General features: G+C 37.5%; 1 protein-coding gene across 5 annotated transcripts in view; it reads right to left on the minus strand.

The window, feature by feature from the left end:
• The window catches only part of LOC109412528 (AF4/FMR2 family member lilli), a 635,361-nt gene that overhangs the window by 378,324 nt on the left and 238,075 nt on the right, over positions 1 to 18,962 (minus strand). For all 5 annotated transcript variants that reach the window (XM_062852329.1, XM_062852328.1, XM_062852324.1 and 2 more), the window contains one exon: positions 6,830 to 7,393. In XM_062852329.1, the coding sequence (XP_062708313.1) occupies positions 6,830 to 7,393 (564 nt within the window). The remainder of the gene's footprint in view (positions 1 to 6,829; positions 7,394 to 18,962) is intronic.

Consider the following 18,962-nt stretch of genomic DNA (forward strand, 5'->3'; position numbering starts at 1 on the left):
CCAAAATGTTATCCAAAGTTGTTTTACAACGAGTTAGGGGGATTGGGGGCATAATGGACACCCTAAGTAAAAGAGTGCGTTGGGCCTGTATAACAGAGTAAAACTTAACATATTTTCAGTTGACTTACAAATTTAACTTGTTTCCTACGTCTTCCAATCATTCACAGGAGGTAGAATGTTTTTATTGTGAAGAAATAATAAATTGTAAACCGTGTGTTTTTTAGGGCTGGCAGGAAAGGTACGGGGCGAAATGGACACCCATCGGGGCATAATGGACATCCCTGCATATTTCATGCTAATTCTTTGATTACATCGATCAGTTAAGTAATCTGCCTACGGAGATCAATGCCATAGATATAATACTCCATCTTAGACGAGTTTACATAACATCAAAGTTAATTAAATAAACTTTAGGCTAAAATATGCGGATTGTTTTTTTTTGCACTCTCTAAAACGCCTAACAGTATGCAATGCGCGTACATCCATTCGTAATTGCCAGTGTTCATTTCGCCCCGAATCGACTACAACATTAAAATTGTTATTTTAAGTTAATTCTGATCAAAAATAAAATACTTCATCCGTTGTTAAATCTTCGTATACATGTAGATGAGTAAACAATTCACTTGTTTTTATGGTGGACACACCCCAACACTCGTAATACCTTATTTGATGCTGCTTCGAAATTATAAGAATTTCACCATAAGAAAAACATATTTCAATTTCAATGATGTTTTGGTTATTTTGAAGCAAAATCTATTGTACTTTTGAAAAATAGAACCATGACTTGTTTCTTTACACTTATGCATTTAAAGTATTACATAAAAGTCAACGGTTTCGGTAAAAACAGGGGTGTCCATTTCGGCCCGGGTGTTCATTATGCCCCTAATACCCCTATACTTCTTTGAAATCTTGGCGCTTAATTTTTGCTTTTTATGTGAAATATCCTCTAGCTTAAGAATTTCTAAAGTGATTTCCATAAACATTGCTCAAGTCATGACTTGCAATTGGGGATATTTTTTATTAACGTACGGGTTTGGGCCGAAAGGACTCAGATTTTCATGAAGCTTTTTCCACAGGCAGGGCTCATGGATGTATGAACAAAAAAAAATTAAAAAATTCAGGGTCGCCTATTTTTCCGGAAAACTCAGGTGTTATTTTTTTATGTTTTCCCCTGACACTACTGACTTTGAAAAAGAAAGAAGCATCGTAGAAACACAAATTTTTTAGGAAATGATAGCAAATTCTCTCAGAAATCCAAAAAAATATGAACTGGGCAAAGTTTTTCACAAAATTTCCCACAGTTGAGAAAATTCGTAAAGAATAACCGGAAAAACTATGCCCGAACTTGCGGAACATTTTCAAAAAAATATTTTTGAGAAAGTGATTTCTTAAGCTCGCTGAAATTTTTGGAATGCTCTTTTATTTTCGTTTTTGAGTTATGGCCAATTTTGTTGAAAAATGTTCAAATGTGCCTTATAAGCCTTTTTTTTGAACAATCATAACTCACGAACGAAGTATCGTAGACACAAAGTTTTTTAATGTAAATGAAAGCAAATCCATAAAAAATATATGGACTGGTCGAAGTTTTCTACGAAATTTTCCACAGTTGAGAAAATCATAAAGAAAAGCCGGAAAAACTTTGCCCGAACCTTTTCAAAAATATTTTTTTGAAAATTTTCCGCGAATTCGAACATAGTTTTTCCGGCTTTGCATTAAGAATTTTCTCAACGGTGAAAAATTTTATGGAAAACTATTTCCACTTCATATTTTTTTGGATTTCTAATAATTTGCTTTAATTTTCATTAAAAAAAAACTTTGATTCTACGATGCTTCGTTCTTGAGTTATGATTTTTCAAAAAAAGGCTTTTGGACTTTTGACTTTTGAAAAGGTTTGGACTTTTTTCAACAAAATTGGCCATAACTCAAAACAGAAAATAAAGTGCATTCCAAAAATTTGTGTACATGCCTCCATTTAGGCGCAATCGTTCGCAACTATCTTGAACATCACTAGCTACGATCATTTTGTGGCTCTCGATGAACAAGCGCTCCAGCGCCAAGCATCCTAGAGGGTTAGGGTCTTCAGCAAAGTAGTCTAGATTGATTAGTCCTGCGTCTTAATATCTTTGCTTTTCATCTAGATCTGCTGAAACTGATTAAGATAAGTTTTATCTTTCAATACGACGCTCTAGTGTACTCGATTTGCATCCTAGAGGGTCGGAGTCTTCGGCAAAGTGCTTTGGATTGTTTGGGACTACATTATCATATCTTCGGTTTTGCTCTAGATCTACTTTAACTGATCTAGATCAGTTATATCCTTTGATATGATTATGTAGTGTTCTAGTATGCATTAGCCTGGTACACGGTTTATATGGGAAAATACAAAAAAATGGAAAAACCCAATTCCTGTATACTTTTTGAGTTCCACTTTGGTCCCATATCCATTGTGCAAAATTTCAGATCGATCGGAAAAATTATATTTTAGCGCCCGCCATTCTTAGTTTTTCATACGATTTACTATGGGGAAATTTTACTCCTGCAAAGAAAAATCGCTAGGAGTCACCCATAGACCCCTAACAATAAGTCGACGAATGATTTCTGTAGAATACTTTACTAGGAATCAGACCTCCGAAGACAGCAAATCGATGCGACGTTCGTGGAAAAAGTTATTAGGCCTCACCAGATCGATAAAATAACGAGATTTTATTATTTATTGTTATTCCTTACATGTTAAACAGCGTTTGCATGCCATTCGGTTTTCAGTCAATAACTTTTTCCACATGCCTCAGATCGTTTTGCGGTCTTCGGAGGGTTAATTCCTCGTAAAATGTCCAACAGAAATCAATCATCGATATATTTTTAGGGGTTAAGGGGCAACCTGTGGCGATATTCCTTTGAAAAAGTGATTTTCCCCATAGTAAATCGTATGAAAACTTAAAATGGCTGGCGCTAAAATATAGTTTCTCCGATCGATCTGAAATTTTGCACGGTTGATATGGGATCAAAATGGAACTCAAAAAGTGTACAGGAGTAAAATGTCTTTTGGTGTCCCACGCTAGTATGCATCCTATAGGCATACAGTCTTCGACAAAGTGCTCTAAATTGATATTTATTACTGTTTACATCTTCGATTTTGGAATAGATGTTCTGCAACTGATCTAGATCAGTTTTTTTATCTTTCGATATACCTCTCCAGAGCTCTGGATATGCATCTTGTTAAGAGGCAGCGTTTACTAAAATGCTTAGGATGAGTTGATAGCAGTCTTCAGAAACGTGTTTTGTATTGGTTGTTACTACATTTTTAAGTCTTAGTCGTTTGTATAGATCAACTACAACTAGATCTACATCAGTTTTATCTTTCGATATGACTCGAAGTGTACCAGGAATATACAAGTGTTTAGAAAAATGGTTTCTTTGGCAAAGTATTTCGAAAATCAAGGGTTTACAGTTGCCATGGTTTTGCCACAAGACAGCGCTAGTGAGTACGCAAATTCTATAACTTGTATATCTCAGGATCCTGATTACTTAAAGGACGGTTTCTTTGGCTGCGGTATACGGATGCGGTAATTTTTTCCCTGGAAGCACTTGCAAAGATGGTTTCGGCAATTTTTTTTTGGCAAGGGTTTACAGTTGATGGGTCCTTCCGTTCAAGATTTCTTTGCTACTAGACGCTAGTGAGAAGACAATTTTTAAATTATATATCTCAGGATCCTGACTACTTCGAAAGATCGTTTCCTCGGCAAAGTATTATTTGTTAGGTCAAGGGCTTACAGTTGATGAGTCATTCGAAGTTAAATTTTAACACGAAGCGATGCTAGTCACATAGGTATATTTAAAATCATTTAAATGATTGAAAATTCTCAAAAAGTACTCAACAAGCTGTAACGTAACGTGTTTCCCTTCAAACCTATTCTAGTTGTGTAAAATGTTTTCAAAGACCAGAAAATAACCTTCCGGCAGTCGCGCGGTTGGCTACTACCTGCAGCATCACGCTAATGCGGAGTACAAAAAGCGAGATTTTTTCAACGTGTTGTACAAAATACAACAACGCGATCGCTCGAGGGTTAAAAACGGAAATCAAGAGGGCAACATTTTGCTAGAATCGTTTTAACTTCGAGTTGAGTCAACCGATCAAGCCCAAAATTAGACAATTTATAGCTAACAGTTTGAGGAACTAGCAGTCAAAATTTGAGAATGTTTGCTGTGCTTTATAAAAAGCTACAGCTTGTTGAATATTGTTTAGCTTATCATTAAGGACAGACTGGTTGGAATCCCAAAATGGTCACCACAATGGCCGACTTTGGCACCTACTCACGATTTCAAGGGCACAAATCTCTTCGTAAACAAAACCAGCGCACCTGAGCTTTATATTTTAAGCTAATTACAAGTGAGCAAGACCAGAATAATAAAATCCATTGTTGTTTGAAGCTTGTTTCTTCAGATTTGTGCGTTTGAAGTTTTGATGCAATGTTGAAGCGGGATTTCAAGACGTTTGTCCTTAAAATGCGCATGCTTTCTGAAAAAATAGCATCTATCGAATCAAATGGCAATTCAACCAATAGCCAATATCTACCAAACAGCTTTGCCGAAGAAATCATATTTATAAATAACAAAGACTTAAGAGACGAACCAGCTCAGGGCTGAAAGTCTCAAAAATAAAGGAAAAAAAAATAACAAAGATTCTGATCTCAGTTTGAAGTATATTTGAAATTTAAATATACTTCAAACTGAGACTTACAATACAAACGTTTGAATAGAATTAAGGAGAATACAAACGTTTGAATAGAATTAAGGAGAGAAAATTCCAAGAAAACTAACAATTCTCCATGAAAGTATTTGTAAATTGAAAAATGGCAAACAATATCATTTATTATTAGTTAATTTTCCATTTATTACAGTATCGCCTCAAAAAACGATTTTGCCCGAAGCCTTCGCGACCCACACAAAATCAGCCTGCCTTAGAACAAGGTTCCGCTAGATAACTCTCCGTATGTTTCACCATCAATCTCTTCATATATTGATTTAAAAATCTCCGCAGGTTTGGAGCTTCGGAAAAATTTCTTCAATGATTTTTACTCAATCTCCCACAAAGAATCACGGATTCAACCATGGATTCCCAATCGCATTGGTTCTGTGATATCCCTTGCAGTTGTGGAATTTCTACGAGGATTATTTCAGAAATGTTTCCAGTAATTCCTGTTGTAAAGAAACTGGCAATTTCTTCAGGAATGCTGCTGAAATTTATTCAGAAATGTCTGGCAAAATTCATCAAGAAGTTCTCTGGGATTACTCAAGAAAAATCACCATGAATTCTTGGAGGGCTCCCAAGAGCAATTACAGGAGAAATACCTGCTTAGAATGCTTGAGAAGGCAAGAGAACTCCTAGTAAGAATATTTGCTGATATTCTAAGAGAAATTCCAAAAGGAATCCTTGAGGAAGTCTCTGAAGGAATCACAAGAGGAATCTCTAAAGGAATCCATGTAGAAACCTTTGAAGCAATCCCAACAATATTTTTTAGAGGAATCGTATCAGGAACTTGTGGTGGAATTCCAGGAGAGTTTCCACAAAGGTTTCTCTAGGAATGATTGATGAAATTCTATAGAAATTCCTGCTAGGATTGCTGAAGAAATAACTTCAATGATTTCTCTAAGAGTATCGCCTAGAATTCCTCCAAGTAGATCACCTGAAATTCCTCCAGGAATTTCACCTGTGACGTATCAAAGGATTGCTCCTGGAAATTGATCAAGCAATTTCTTCATAAGTTCCTCCAGGGGATTTTCCTAAAATTTCCGCAAAAATTTCTCCAGTGATTTCAGATGTTCCTCTCAAAAATCCTCCAGAAGACTTCTGGACTTCTTCTTGAGACAACTCAAAGGATTTTTTCATGGATTCCCCCAGAGCAAGTAAAAAGAAAATCGGGTTAACTACCGATACTTTTAATTCCACTAAGAATTTTCATCCTTTGACAGATACGTGTTTCGACCTCAACTGTAAGGTCGTCTACAGTGGCTCGTACTTCACTTGACTTCAGTACGAGACACTGAAGACGACCTTACAGTACTTAACCCGATTCATTTTAATTACAGGTATTCGACTAAAACGCCCAAGTTCATCATCCACTCCCTACAGAGCTTTTTCCAAGGATTCCTTCAAGAATTCATCTTGGGATTTCACCAGAAATTTCTGTGAGAATTGTTCCAGCATAACCACTAGCAATGCTTTTGACTTGACAACACAGTCAGTTCCATAACTCCCACGGCACGAAAAATTATTTCCCCACTACTCTGCCGCCACTCGCAAAACAGTCCCATCTTTGCTGGTTTTCCTATTCATATGGGACTGTTTTGCGAGTGGGGGCAGTACTGGTCATCATTGCCCACTAGAGTGGCCCAAAATATATCGAAATTGGAGTTTCAAGCCTTACTCCCTAAAATGAGTGCATTTCTCTCGTTTTTCAAACGAATTACCTTAACATTATGACATGTGAATGTCAAAATTTAGCCCGACTGGAGAGGATTTAGTTACGGGCGAACTCCACTCAGATTGTTTTTTTTTTTTTTTTTAATGTAAAACATTGTAAAGCAGATAAAGAACTAAATGATGTTTTTTTCGTCTTTCCAATCGTGAGCTAAAATTTTCGGATTATCATTCGCTGATCGGATTATTCAAACTGATAATGTTAGATATTCCAGGTTTTCCCATATAAAAGCCTGGATCGCTCTATTGACTTGGGTCTCCGTCCCACGTGTTGATGGTAGGAAAAATTCTTTCGCCCACCCACCCGCAAGGGCCCCATTGAACGAAAACAAAAGAAAAAAAAAAGCCACTCACCTAAACTACCGCTCCCGCTGTTGGCCACGTTGGCAAAGTGCTGCTGCAGCTGCTGCTGAAGGGCCTGGTGCTGCGACATTCCGCCTATCTGGTGGGCCGATTGCGAATGCGACAGGCCTCCCATCCCCCCGGAACCACCTATACTGGTTCCGGAGTTCCCGGTCAGTATGCTGGCCAGGGCTTGCCCGGCCGTTCCGCCGCTAATCATATTGGCACCGATCACCGCGTTGCCGCCACCACCGCTTCCGCCGGGGCCACTGGGCTGTTGCTGCTGCTGTTGGCCACCACCGAGCGACCCGGACAGGATGGCCGATAAGCTCAACGGACCACTACTATTACTGCTGCTAATGTTGTTGTTGTTGTTGTTGCTATTACTACTACTACTGCTGATGCTGCTAATCTGCTGAGCCGATTGTGATAAAGGCACATTGTTGGTTATGCTACTAGTATTTGGTACTACTGTTGACGCTGACGCTAACGATGATGCCGACGTGTTGGCTAGACTTGGCAGGACGGATGAATTGGTTCCGTTCACTGAGTTGTAGATGGTATATTGTTCCTCGTCTGGAAGGGAGAAGATGGGAAGAGAAAGAAGGGAAAGACGGATGCATTAGATATGAATCGGAACGGAAGTACACGTGGTTGTCGGCCGGCGCAAAGTATTTCTCAGTCCGGTTTTCGCGCTTCGAGGTGATGGTTGAGTGACGGGTGTTATGGTAGAAGTGAAAAAGCTAACGTGCGGTAGCACACACAAGTAAACGCCAATCACCATTCAGTGAGGCCGCCTAGCGGCGACTAGAGGAAATTGATGGTATGAATGTTTCGCTAGTCGGAACACGAGGTGCAGATGTTAGGTTTAGGATAACGCCACACATGATGGGAAAATTATGATAACGCTGGTATGAAACGGTTCACCAAGCGGTTCACGCTTGTGCTAACTCATTTACATTTATGAAAAGTCATAGGAGTGCTAACCCTCTAATACCCTTTTTTTATTTCAATCTTAATATAATTTTTCGACATCTAAAATCTATAGATGTTTTGAATCTTCAGATTCATTAAAAACTTAAAAAGTAAAAGTAAACCTTTGGTAAGAATTTGCTAGAAAGTTCTGAGAAAACTTAGTGATATTTTTCTTTCTTTTTTTATGGGAAAATGAAGAATTTATGATGAAATTGATAGATCAGTTACGTAAAAAATGTTACTTTTACGGACTCTGCTGTTCTACGTGAAATTTTCAAAATTTTAAAGGATATGCAAACATAAATTAGGAAATTTTGGAAAATATCACAACAAAACACAATATATTTAAGAGTTTCTAAAAATTAAAAAACAACAACAACAAGCAGATATGCTTGAAAGAGAGGAGTGTAATCACTATTCAGGGGTTTTCAGATCGTTCCCGCGGTGCACTTGGTGCACCGTGTAGCTAAGTCCACCGCGACACTTCAAAAAATAAGGGAAGAAATCAGACAAACAATTCGTCTGTAATATTGGAACACCCTTCTCAGGAATTCATCGTGGATATCCTTAACACTAAGGATTTGGCAATGAATATTCAAGAATTTTACTGGAAATCTTCGAAGTCATCCGTGTAGTATTCCTGTAGTTTCATCTCTCTCTCTCTCTTCTTGCCGTAACGTCCTCATTGGGACAAAGCCTGCTTCTCAGCATAGTGTTCTATGAGCACTTCCACAGTTATTAACTGAGAGCTTCCTCTGCCAATAACCATTTTGCATGCGTATATCGTGTGGCAGGCACGAAGATACTCTGTGACCAAGGAAGTCAAGGAAATTTCCTTTACGAAAAGATCCTGGACCGACCGGGAATCGAACCCGTCACCCTCAGCATGGTCATGCTGAATACCCGTGCGTTTACCGCCTCGGCTATATGGGCCCTAGTTTCATGTAGTACCTGAAAAGAAATTTATCAAAGATCTTCCAAGGCATTAAAAATTACTGAAATAGCAAAATATTTTCAAAGAAATTTACTTCCAAGCTACTTGTGAGTTGGTAAGGAAACCTGGACGGAATCTACTCTTGCGTCCGCAAAATCGTGAAATTCGCAATAATTTTTGTACGGCAATCTAACTAGGTTCACTAGTGACCTTGGTAAATAAAAATATCGAAAAATTTTTATCTAGAAGAGCACGTACGAGCTGATTTTGTGAACATGTAACTGTTACACATCTTTTAAGTGATCTAGAAATTATGCACATTTTAGTGCTGAGTGGTCTTAACGTGCGTGAAGCAAACCATCTCAGAAAAGTGCACCGCAAGGCAAAAGGTCTGAAAACCCCTGCACTATATGATGCACCATTTTTTCCGCCGCTCACTGTACTTCGAGGAATACACTTAGGAGCTCAGGACGATTTACTGGTGTTCCTTCTGAGGGTTCTATAAGGAAATCGTTTTTTTTATTACACCAGGAATCCTTATTCTTAGAATTCCTTTCATAGATTCCTACAAAAAGTTTATCTGTTTTTTTTCAGTAATTCCATCGGTCGGTTATTCCTGAAATGCCATTTAGGATTATTTCAGGAATTCCTACTAGGGTTTCTGCCATTACACAGTAGTAATGTCTGGGATCTAGGAATTTTATCTTGGAATTTATTCAGGGACTCCTGAAAGGAGTCCTAAAAAAAATTCTGAAAGTTTCCTAGAAGTATCCAAGAAGAAACTCTCGACGGAATCCTAACAATAAGTCATGCAGGTTTCCACAAGGAACTCCTGCATGATTCTCAGAAGGAACTTTTGAAGGATTTTCAGAGGGAACAACGCGGGGGACTACCAGAAAAAATAAAAACTCCTGGGAGATTTCCATAAGGAATACCAAGAGGGCTCCCATACAGGCTTCCCAAAAGTACTGCATCATGATAGCATTTTGATGGCTGTCACACTCTTATTCCCATGACAGCCCTGTGAATGCACGGTTCATGACAGCCCACAGAATAAAACTCATGCGACGTACAACATCACTGTCGGGAACTGCTCACATCGTCTGCTTTCGCTATGCGTTCGTTCGCCGATGACAACCTAGGCTCTCGCCCAAACCGTCTCTCGTTGGCTGTACACGAAGTGACGAAAATCGCTGCGCTCGGGCCGAGCATTTTCCTTCTGTTGAACTTGTCGAGTATCGTGGTATATCCCACGCTCAAAATTTTCGACGCATTTAATGTATTATGTATTTTTTTCAAATAGAGAATATGTACTTGTAAGTCTTGTTCTAGTAGAGTATTTTGCATAGCATTATTATTTATTGGCATGTGAAATGCACTGCCATGTTTTCAATATAAAAGAGAGTTTAATCTCACATCAGTGGTATATTTTAGCCAGATTACAATTTTGAAAAACGCTGGCATAAACTTCTTTCCGCCCCTGGGGCATCTTGTGAAAGGCATATCATGTTTGTAAAAAAATATTTATTGAGCGCATGTTTTGTGAATAACTTTTAGCGTTAAGCCATGTACTCCCGTGACAGCTTATGACACCCTTTATGCGACAGCCGGCTGTGTTAGCCGAAGATTGTCATCGCCATGCGACCAACAATACCCACGACGTTTCCCACTCGGCTCGATACGACTCGAGTATGCAACTGTCAGGCAAGCAGCCGAAGCAGCGGCTGTTTCAATACATCTTTCGCTCATGCGTGTGCGTGCTGTTGGCGATACATTTCTCACTGATGGTGTTGCACACGGTAACGAGAGATGGTCTGCACACATAAGAGAGTGTCGATTCAGCCTTGCGCGGGCTGTTGCAAGAAGGCTGTACATTTGGAAAGCCTGCTCCCATAAGAAACTTCCCAGGTAACAATTTGATGCTGTAGAACGATTTTCAACTATTTTAAAGCAGCCTTTTTTGAAAAAAAAAAGCTGGTCACTAGAGATACAATCCTTCATTCAGCTCCTAAACATCTAACTTTGGTGATTTTATTCACCATTTTATTTATTTTACCCGAACCACCCCTGGAAGAATGCCAGAAGGAAATCTTTGAAGAATCCCGGAAGGAATGCCTGATGAAATCCCAGGAAGATTTTCTGAGGGGAACCCCAGCACGAACTGCAGGAAGAATATCAGAAGGAATTTACTTCTTTGGAAAATAGTCTCGAAAGAATTTCTGTAGGAAATTCTGAAGAAAACCTTGGAAGAACTCTCGGAGAAATTTCAGAGCGAACGTCTTGGTGAAACCCAGGAGGTATTTCAAAAGGATCAAAGGGTTTAAACTCCGAATACATTCCGAATATATTAATGAATTCCGATTCCTGATGAAACTGCTGAAGCAATCCTCGTAGAAACTCCAGAAAGAATTTGAAAAGGGAATTCTAGGTTGGCGAAATCCCAGGGAAGAGGTCAGAAACAATTTTATCGAAAACTTCTAATCAAATTCCAAGAGATAGCCAAGTGGAATGGTACAAGGTGTCCCAGAAGAATTCTTGGAGGAACCCCTTGAGGAAACCTAAAAGTAGTTCTGAAGACACCGATGTTATTGCCCTTTTCCGGCTATACCAGTCGGCCAGTATGTCTGAAATAGACGTAAAAACTTGAAGTATTTTCTATTCCGCAGAATTGAAACTTGTTCTGTGGCTTAGTTGATTAAAACGCGGGACTAGCGATACGGAGTCGTGGGTTCGAATCCCACCAAAACAAGTTGTAATTTTTTCACAAATTTATCTCTCAATTTGCCAATTAAAAGTACTTTGCCTAAAAATACTTCAAGTTTTTACGTCTAGTTCTGAAGAATCTTGGGATTCCAATTGCATAGGAAAATTGCTAAAGATAACCTAAAGGTGTTTCAGAAGAAACTGTTAAAGGATTCCGAATGAATATCTGGAAGAATCTCAGAAGGTACTCACTTGTTGAGGAATTCCTTCCGGAAGAAAAGAAACTTATCCTTTTTCGTCAATATAGAACCTTTCCAGACCAAAAAACGAAATAAATGCCATTTTTGACTCGCTAATTTTTCTATTAGAATGAGATTTTGTTCATGCATTGGATTTCGAGAATCATTTACTTTTGCATCAAGACATAACTAAAGACACTACATTAGCGTTAGCGTTAGCGTAGTTACGGTATACTTCGTAGATTGGATACTAACAACATTCATGTACCTTTTGCTAATCTTGATGAATTTCCAAATAATACTTTAAACACCTACCGATTTTTCATATTTTTTGTGATAAATATAAAAACCCAAAACAAAGCCTTAAGTATAAGCCATTTCACAAAAAAAGGAAAAAGTTTGATCAAGTACATATTGAGATATGTTTTTATTTTTATTTTTTTTTCAAAAATTGTCAGAGTTTTACTAAAAGTTCTATAATTTTATAAACTTCTATCTGATTTCACTCAAAACTTCAACATATCACATTCAATATATAGGTAACTCACGGTAAAAGTTTAAGCGGATTTGATTAACGTATAAAAAAGTTGTCTGCATTTGAATAAAACAAAATTATGGAGAAAAATTCGCTGTATGGACAATTATTCGATACACTGTAAATTGTAAACGATTTTTTTTGGATTGAAATGATGTATTCGAAGATATTTTAAGATTTTTGAAGGATTTTTAGAATAAAACACACTGAGACTAATATTCATCGTGGATCTATGTTAGATGTCATAATATCTATTTTCCAAAAACCTCACCCTGCGATTTTTTGTATTGTTGTTCTGTAGAAAGCTGACTTTCAACCACAAAAACCCCAAAAATTGTTTCCTCTTGCTTGTTCGACAAAAAAATCGACAAAAAATAAAAATTCAAGAAAATATATTTAGCAGCATTTGACCATCCTGGGCTACTTGACAATCACATGGTTCAGAGCAAAATCAGAGACTCTCCCTTCCCCCTGAAATATTACGTCACTTATGGATAACAGCAATAGAATGGCACTATTGGTACTTGCTGTATTTTTGACAATCTTAAGGCGAAAGGCAGATTAAAACGTATGTATATGAAAACATAATTTCACTGTGTTTCAACGAAATGATGTACACGCACATAATCCTTCTGCCGTTTCTTGGAAAGCTCTCTACTAAATTTACCGTCAATTGTAAGTAACAACCGCCACCGTAAGGTGGGTCGGTACCGTGAATGAATGAATAAATGAATGATTCCATCAACTACTGCTAATTGAGCAATCGTGTGTACGTACGTACATACGTACGCATGTATGATGAATAGAACCAAGGGGGTGGGTGTATACGAAGCGCTCACGCAATGAAGAAAAGAAAGGTAAGGCGTATTTTGATACGACACCCATGATAACGTTGGAAAAATTGAATGCTTAACCTATATATAAGTTGATGTGATATGAGTTGCATTCCCATCTTCTGGGTTCTTTTTCAGAACAAAATAATAATTATTAATGTAATGAGTTGCAAAAAGTTCATTTTTTCAGCACGTGTCGTACATTTATCCAACAAGGCTTGCCAAGTTAGATAAATACGGAGAGTGCTAAAAAATAGAGTTTTGCAACGAGATGCATACAAAATTTTATGTAATGATTTCCTCATAATGCAACTTGAGTTGCATAATGTTCATAATGCATCTCAAATGAGTTGCATTATGAACATTATGCAACAATTTTTATTATGCAATTCATTTCTGTTGCATAATTAATCAGATCGGAAAGAATGACCATTATGACACCAAAATGAGTTATATAAAATAGAAATTATAATACAGAATTGCATAAAGGCAATTTAAGGTATTGGTTCCCTTATTAAGCATGTGACTCCCATTTTCATCCTACGAAAAACAAAGTATTGTAGCGCTGTTTGTTTCGTTTCTAATTTTTGTATTTTTTGTTAGAAGGGAGCACCCATGTAAACAAAAAGAACAGAATCAATCGGTGCCGTAATCGCTTGTTTTGAAATAGGATGAATATGATGGATGAGCGTGAGATTACTGATGGCACACATACCCTACTGTGATGATTTGTCTACAAAAATCTCTTATTGTATTCAAACCCATCCATATACTACGCAATTCAATAAGACCATATATGACATTACGTGACACCACTTTTATAACAAAACACAACAGATAAAAACGCAGTAAACTCCATAAAACCAACCAAAACCAGAAAAACACCTGTGTGTAAAAGTGTGGTGCAATAGAGAGAGAGGGAATGGAGAGAGGTGAGGGAGAAAATCAGTAACAAACTAAATAACAACACCGCAGTAAACAAACACAACACGCATGAAAGAACGCCAGCAAGCAACGGGGGCCCGTCTCGATTGGAGGTTGTTCCATCGTACCTATATGTAGTATGATGTAGATGGGTATCTATGCTTCTATTGTGATGCTCCAATTATCATCTGGTTACGCTAGTTAGGGGTAGCAGAAGTCATAGGTGTGCACAGGTTTTCTCTATGGGAAGGGGTCGTGTAATATTTAAAAAAATAGCAATTCTAAAATCATATAAAACCACTTTATGAGAGCTTCCGAGCTCAATTCAAAATAGGATTAAGTATGGGTCTAACCAGAGGCGCATCAATGTCAAAACCCCTTTGACAGTGATAACTTTTCTATCCTTGCCTCCTATCAGATGGTTAGACTTGTTCAAATAGATTTCCATAAGTGATTGAAATATGTAATAGATTTAAAAAAAAAATTAAGATTACAATATGAAAGCTTTGAATATTCAATCTACGAATTACTGCGTTAACATGCATCGCAACGAGTCTAAGTGCATGGAAATATTTTGGAACTACGGATAATTATTAGTATGGGACAAATATCAAATTCTCGCACCAGTTGACTTTTTAGATTCCATTTAGGTCCCATATGAACTGTGCAGAATTTCAGCGCGATCGGTGAAACTATAATTTAGCGCAAGCGTTTCAAAGTTTTCATAGGATTTACTATGGGAAAAGTTACACTTTCAGATAAAAAATCCCAGAGGTAGCCCTTTGTCTCCTTAATTCACATCGATCAACATTTCTTGTAGAAAAATCATTTATGAAACTTTCTTTCGAAGACCGCAAAACGATTGGATACTTGTGGAAAAAGTTATTGATTTATTACCGATTAGTGATCGAGCGAGCGGCTTTTTGTTTTGATTTATTAGCAGCACTGTAGCTGCTGCCTTGGCTGCTGCTGTTTCCGGGGGTGGTGATGCCTCCCGCCACCCCATGCAACAACGGCAGCAGCAGTGCTGCTGATAAAACAAAACAAAAAGCCGTTCGTTGGATCACTAATCGGTAATAAATCAATAACTTTTTCCACAAGCATCCAATCGTTGTACGGTCTTCGAAGGAAAGTTTCATAAATGATTTTTCTACAAGAAGCGTTGATCGATGTGAATTAAGGAGACAAAGGGCGACCTCTGGGATTTTTTGTTTGAAAGTGTAACTTTTCCCATAGTAAATCCTATGCAAACTTTGAACCGCTTGCGCTAAATTATAGTTTCACCGATTGCGCTGAAATTTTGTACAGTTCATATGGGACCTAAATGGGATCTAAAAAGTCGACTGGAGCGAGGATTTATTTTTTCCATACAAGCGGGTCCCATACTAATAATTATGGCTCAGTTCGGACAACCTACAATAACGTCACGAAACTACTGTCAGAAACTTTTTGATCATGTTTGAATTTTCTTGAGGAAATGAGGTTTGAAGTTTTGCACCAAAAAATCCTAAAAGCTTGAAATCTGAAGTTTTTTTATATGCTCAGCTCAAAATCGACAAAATGGGCACACCCCTTTGCATCTGGGCCCCTCAGTTACAGTTCGCCAATATCCAATTATCCGGATCCGTAAGACCTATTAACTCAGAAAAGCGTCAGGGCAGTGCCACTCATGTCCGGGGGGAAGGGCAGCTGACGAAAAATTGCAAGTATTGCTGCTGGGATCGAACCCATGACCATCCACTTATGAAGTGACCGTGTGACCACTGTGTCACGGTGAAAGAAAAATGACGGAGAAACTACTGGATTTGAAACTTCAAACGAATTCAAGGTAATCTAGGCCTCTTCTTGAACTTCTGCAAGAATATTGCTGGGATTACATCTCGTAGGATTGTATTAGAATTCGTAAAGACGTATTTTAGTGGGGTTCCTCAGTGGATATTTCTATTGGGATTCCTTTACGTATTCTAATGAGATTCTTCTAGGCAAGCTCTAATTCCTCCAGAAGTTATTTCAAGATTCCTCAATCGATATCTTCATGGATTCCTCTAGGTAACTCGTACTATTCTGTTTGGTTATATTTCAAGATCCTCTACTGACATTCCTCAAAGAGTTCTTACTGAGATTCTTCTAAACCCTTTAGGACGCACGCCGTTGTAAAAAGTACAATACTACCAAAAAACCTCGCTCATCGTATACAGCAAGAGCGCGGTGCAGTTTTATGATCAAATGGGCGCGCGTTTTGAAAGGTTAAGGTTCTTTCTGGAATTCATCCACATATTTCTAAATTCCTGCAAAGGTTTTTGTGGGAGTACCCTCAGAAGCTCCACCGAAAGTTTCTCTATAAGTTCCTTCAGAGTTTCATCCGAGAATTCCTTCTTTGATTCCAGTAAGAATTTCTTCTAAGATGGCTTTTGTAATCTTACAGGATTTTTCAATGTTATTTCTAACAAGGCCCCCAGAAGTTGTTTTGGTATTTCTGGATGAGATCTTTCTGAGATTTCTTTAAAGACCCCTTCAAGCATGTTCCTGGAATTCCTCTATGGAGTGTCGTAGGATTTTCATTTTTTTTTTTAATTTCTCAAGGATTTTCTGGTAAAATTCGTCCAGATAATTTCTTGGAATTTCTTTTTAAAAAATCTGTTGACATTGACATTTTCCGAAGTTTTTGCAGAAGTTTGGTTTGAAGTCTCTCCAAGATGTACTCCAAAAATCAACTATAAGAGGTACTCCGGAAATACACCAGGAGTTTAATTGAGATTCCCATTAGAAGCTTCATCAGGAATGCCTATAGATGAGTTATTTCGTAATTCAGGGAATTGACGCATCACGCATTTCTTCAGGAGTTTTTTGTTCTGAAATATCTACAAGAATGTTTCTGGGATTTCTCTGAATAACCTCGTACGAGTCCGTTTAGTAATCTTTTGGAATTCAAGAAGATGTTTTTTTTTATTTTGAAATTTTGATCCATGAGTTTTTTCTGGGATAAAGCATGTCCACGTTAAATTTCGTTACGTTTATGTTACAAAGTTCAAATAAAATACCACTCAATCATGATGCTAAGGTCGTCGAAAAATAGAAATATAAGCATTAAATATACGGTTAGTTTCTGGCATTAGTGGAGATATTTTAAGTAATCTGTCCAAAATCTAAAACTTTAGGGTTCCATTTTCCATATTCTTAGATTTTTATCACAGCTATGCTTTTTTGGGCATGTGTTTCGTTTTCGAATGTTTTTAGTAACATATACTCTGATTCCAATCGAAGGAATTTCCATGATAGTTGTGTTTAGTTTATTTATAAACAATTTAAAATTCATGAATTTTGTACTTTTTCAATTACTATAGAATACATTTACGTGATTCAATAAATTTTTGAAAATTGCAAAGCTGTGCATCAAAACTCTAACATTATTCGTTTCAGGGAAGGCGCAGCTTCTTAAAAGTGGTAATTTTTGGACCTGCTTTTGGTTGCAAAAACAAACATCTTCTATTTCTTAAGTAATTCGTAAGGACTAGCACGTCAACATAAAACCACTTCAGGAATAGTTGGTAAAGCAATCCAGTTTAGTTTTGATGATAGTGAAATTCACTATTCTTATATTTTCTCTTTTCTACAAAATCCATTTTAATCTCATTTTTAAAAATAGTCATAACTTTTCCGAACACAAACAGATTTGAATGAACTAAAGTTTGTTTTCTAGGTTAAGAACTGCCACTAAATTGTTTGTAATAGCAACGATTTGGTGTCCAAAATTTAACGTGGACAGGCTTTATTTCTTCTTAAATTCCTCCTGGAGTTTGACCTTGGATTCTTTCGGGAATTTCAACAGCAATTGGAATTCACTCATGTATTCATTATCGGTAGGGACAATAGAAATTTGCGAAAATGAGCTACCGCCGCGAAATTTTATAGAATTACGAAAGTACCCTACAAATTTCCATCAAGTTCAAATTTTAAAACATTAATGTCAGATAACTTTTTACAGTGCAACGTTAATCATGATTCCGTATCCGCACAACAAAAGTTTCATTAGCAAGTTTCCAATTGAAGTTTTCTTCAACAAAACGTTTAAAAATATGTGGCTGCGAAATTCACAAAAAAGCCCGCAAAATTTAAGAAATTTTGCCGCGAATTTCCATTGTCCCTAATTATTGGATTAACTTATGGACAAATCTAGAGAACCGTCAAGCGTATCTGGCTGAAAATGTTACTTGATGCATGCTTCCACACAGTAAACATTGAGTTACATTTTTAGCCAGATCCGTTTGACAGTGCTCTAGATTTGGGTTCCAGAAAATTTGAACTTGTCTTTAAGTGATCCTCTCGACTCGATCTGTGACTCACCCGGATGATTTTTCGGGAAACCCTGCATGAGTTTCTCCGTAGTTTTCTTCAGAAAATCCTGCAGAAATTCCTCTACAATATTTTTGTCTTATATTCATTCTGAGTTTACCTCAGGAGCTTTTTCTGAGGTTCCCAGGAGCTCTTCCTGGGATTCCTCGAAAAAAATGTGGGATTGCATCAGGAGTTATTTCTGGGATTCTCTACTAAAGAGTTCCTACTTGCATTATTCTAGGAAACTCTTCTAGTAATTCATCGAAAAATTCCCCCAAAAGTTTCTTCTGGGAATCCTGCAGGAGTTTCTTTTGACAATCCAGCTGGAGTTTTTCTTGGAATTCCTTCGGAAATTCCCTCTGGAACTCATCAAAGATTTCATTCTTGAATATCTCCAAGAGCTTTGGCTCCAGAATCATTTTTGGAATTTCTCCTGAAAATCCTCCTGAAGTTTTTTTTTTAATTCCCTAGGACTTCCATCTGGAATCTCCAGAACTTTCTGCTGGAAGCTCTCCTGGAGGAATGTGCGAACGGCTGTTACCATCTTTAGGGGAAAATCAGTGGAAGCAAAGAACGATTGCACTGATTCTAGTGGGCTCAACTTATGTAGTCATTTTAAAGGGTCAGCCCTTATTCTACAGTTTTGGATTAATAAATGAAATGAAAT

The sequence above is a fragment of the Aedes albopictus genome, chromosome 2, assembly GCF_035046485.1.
Source record: "Aedes albopictus strain Foshan chromosome 2, AalbF5, whole genome shotgun sequence".
Classification (NCBI taxonomy): Eukaryota; Metazoa; Arthropoda; class Insecta; order Diptera; family Culicidae; genus Aedes; species Aedes albopictus.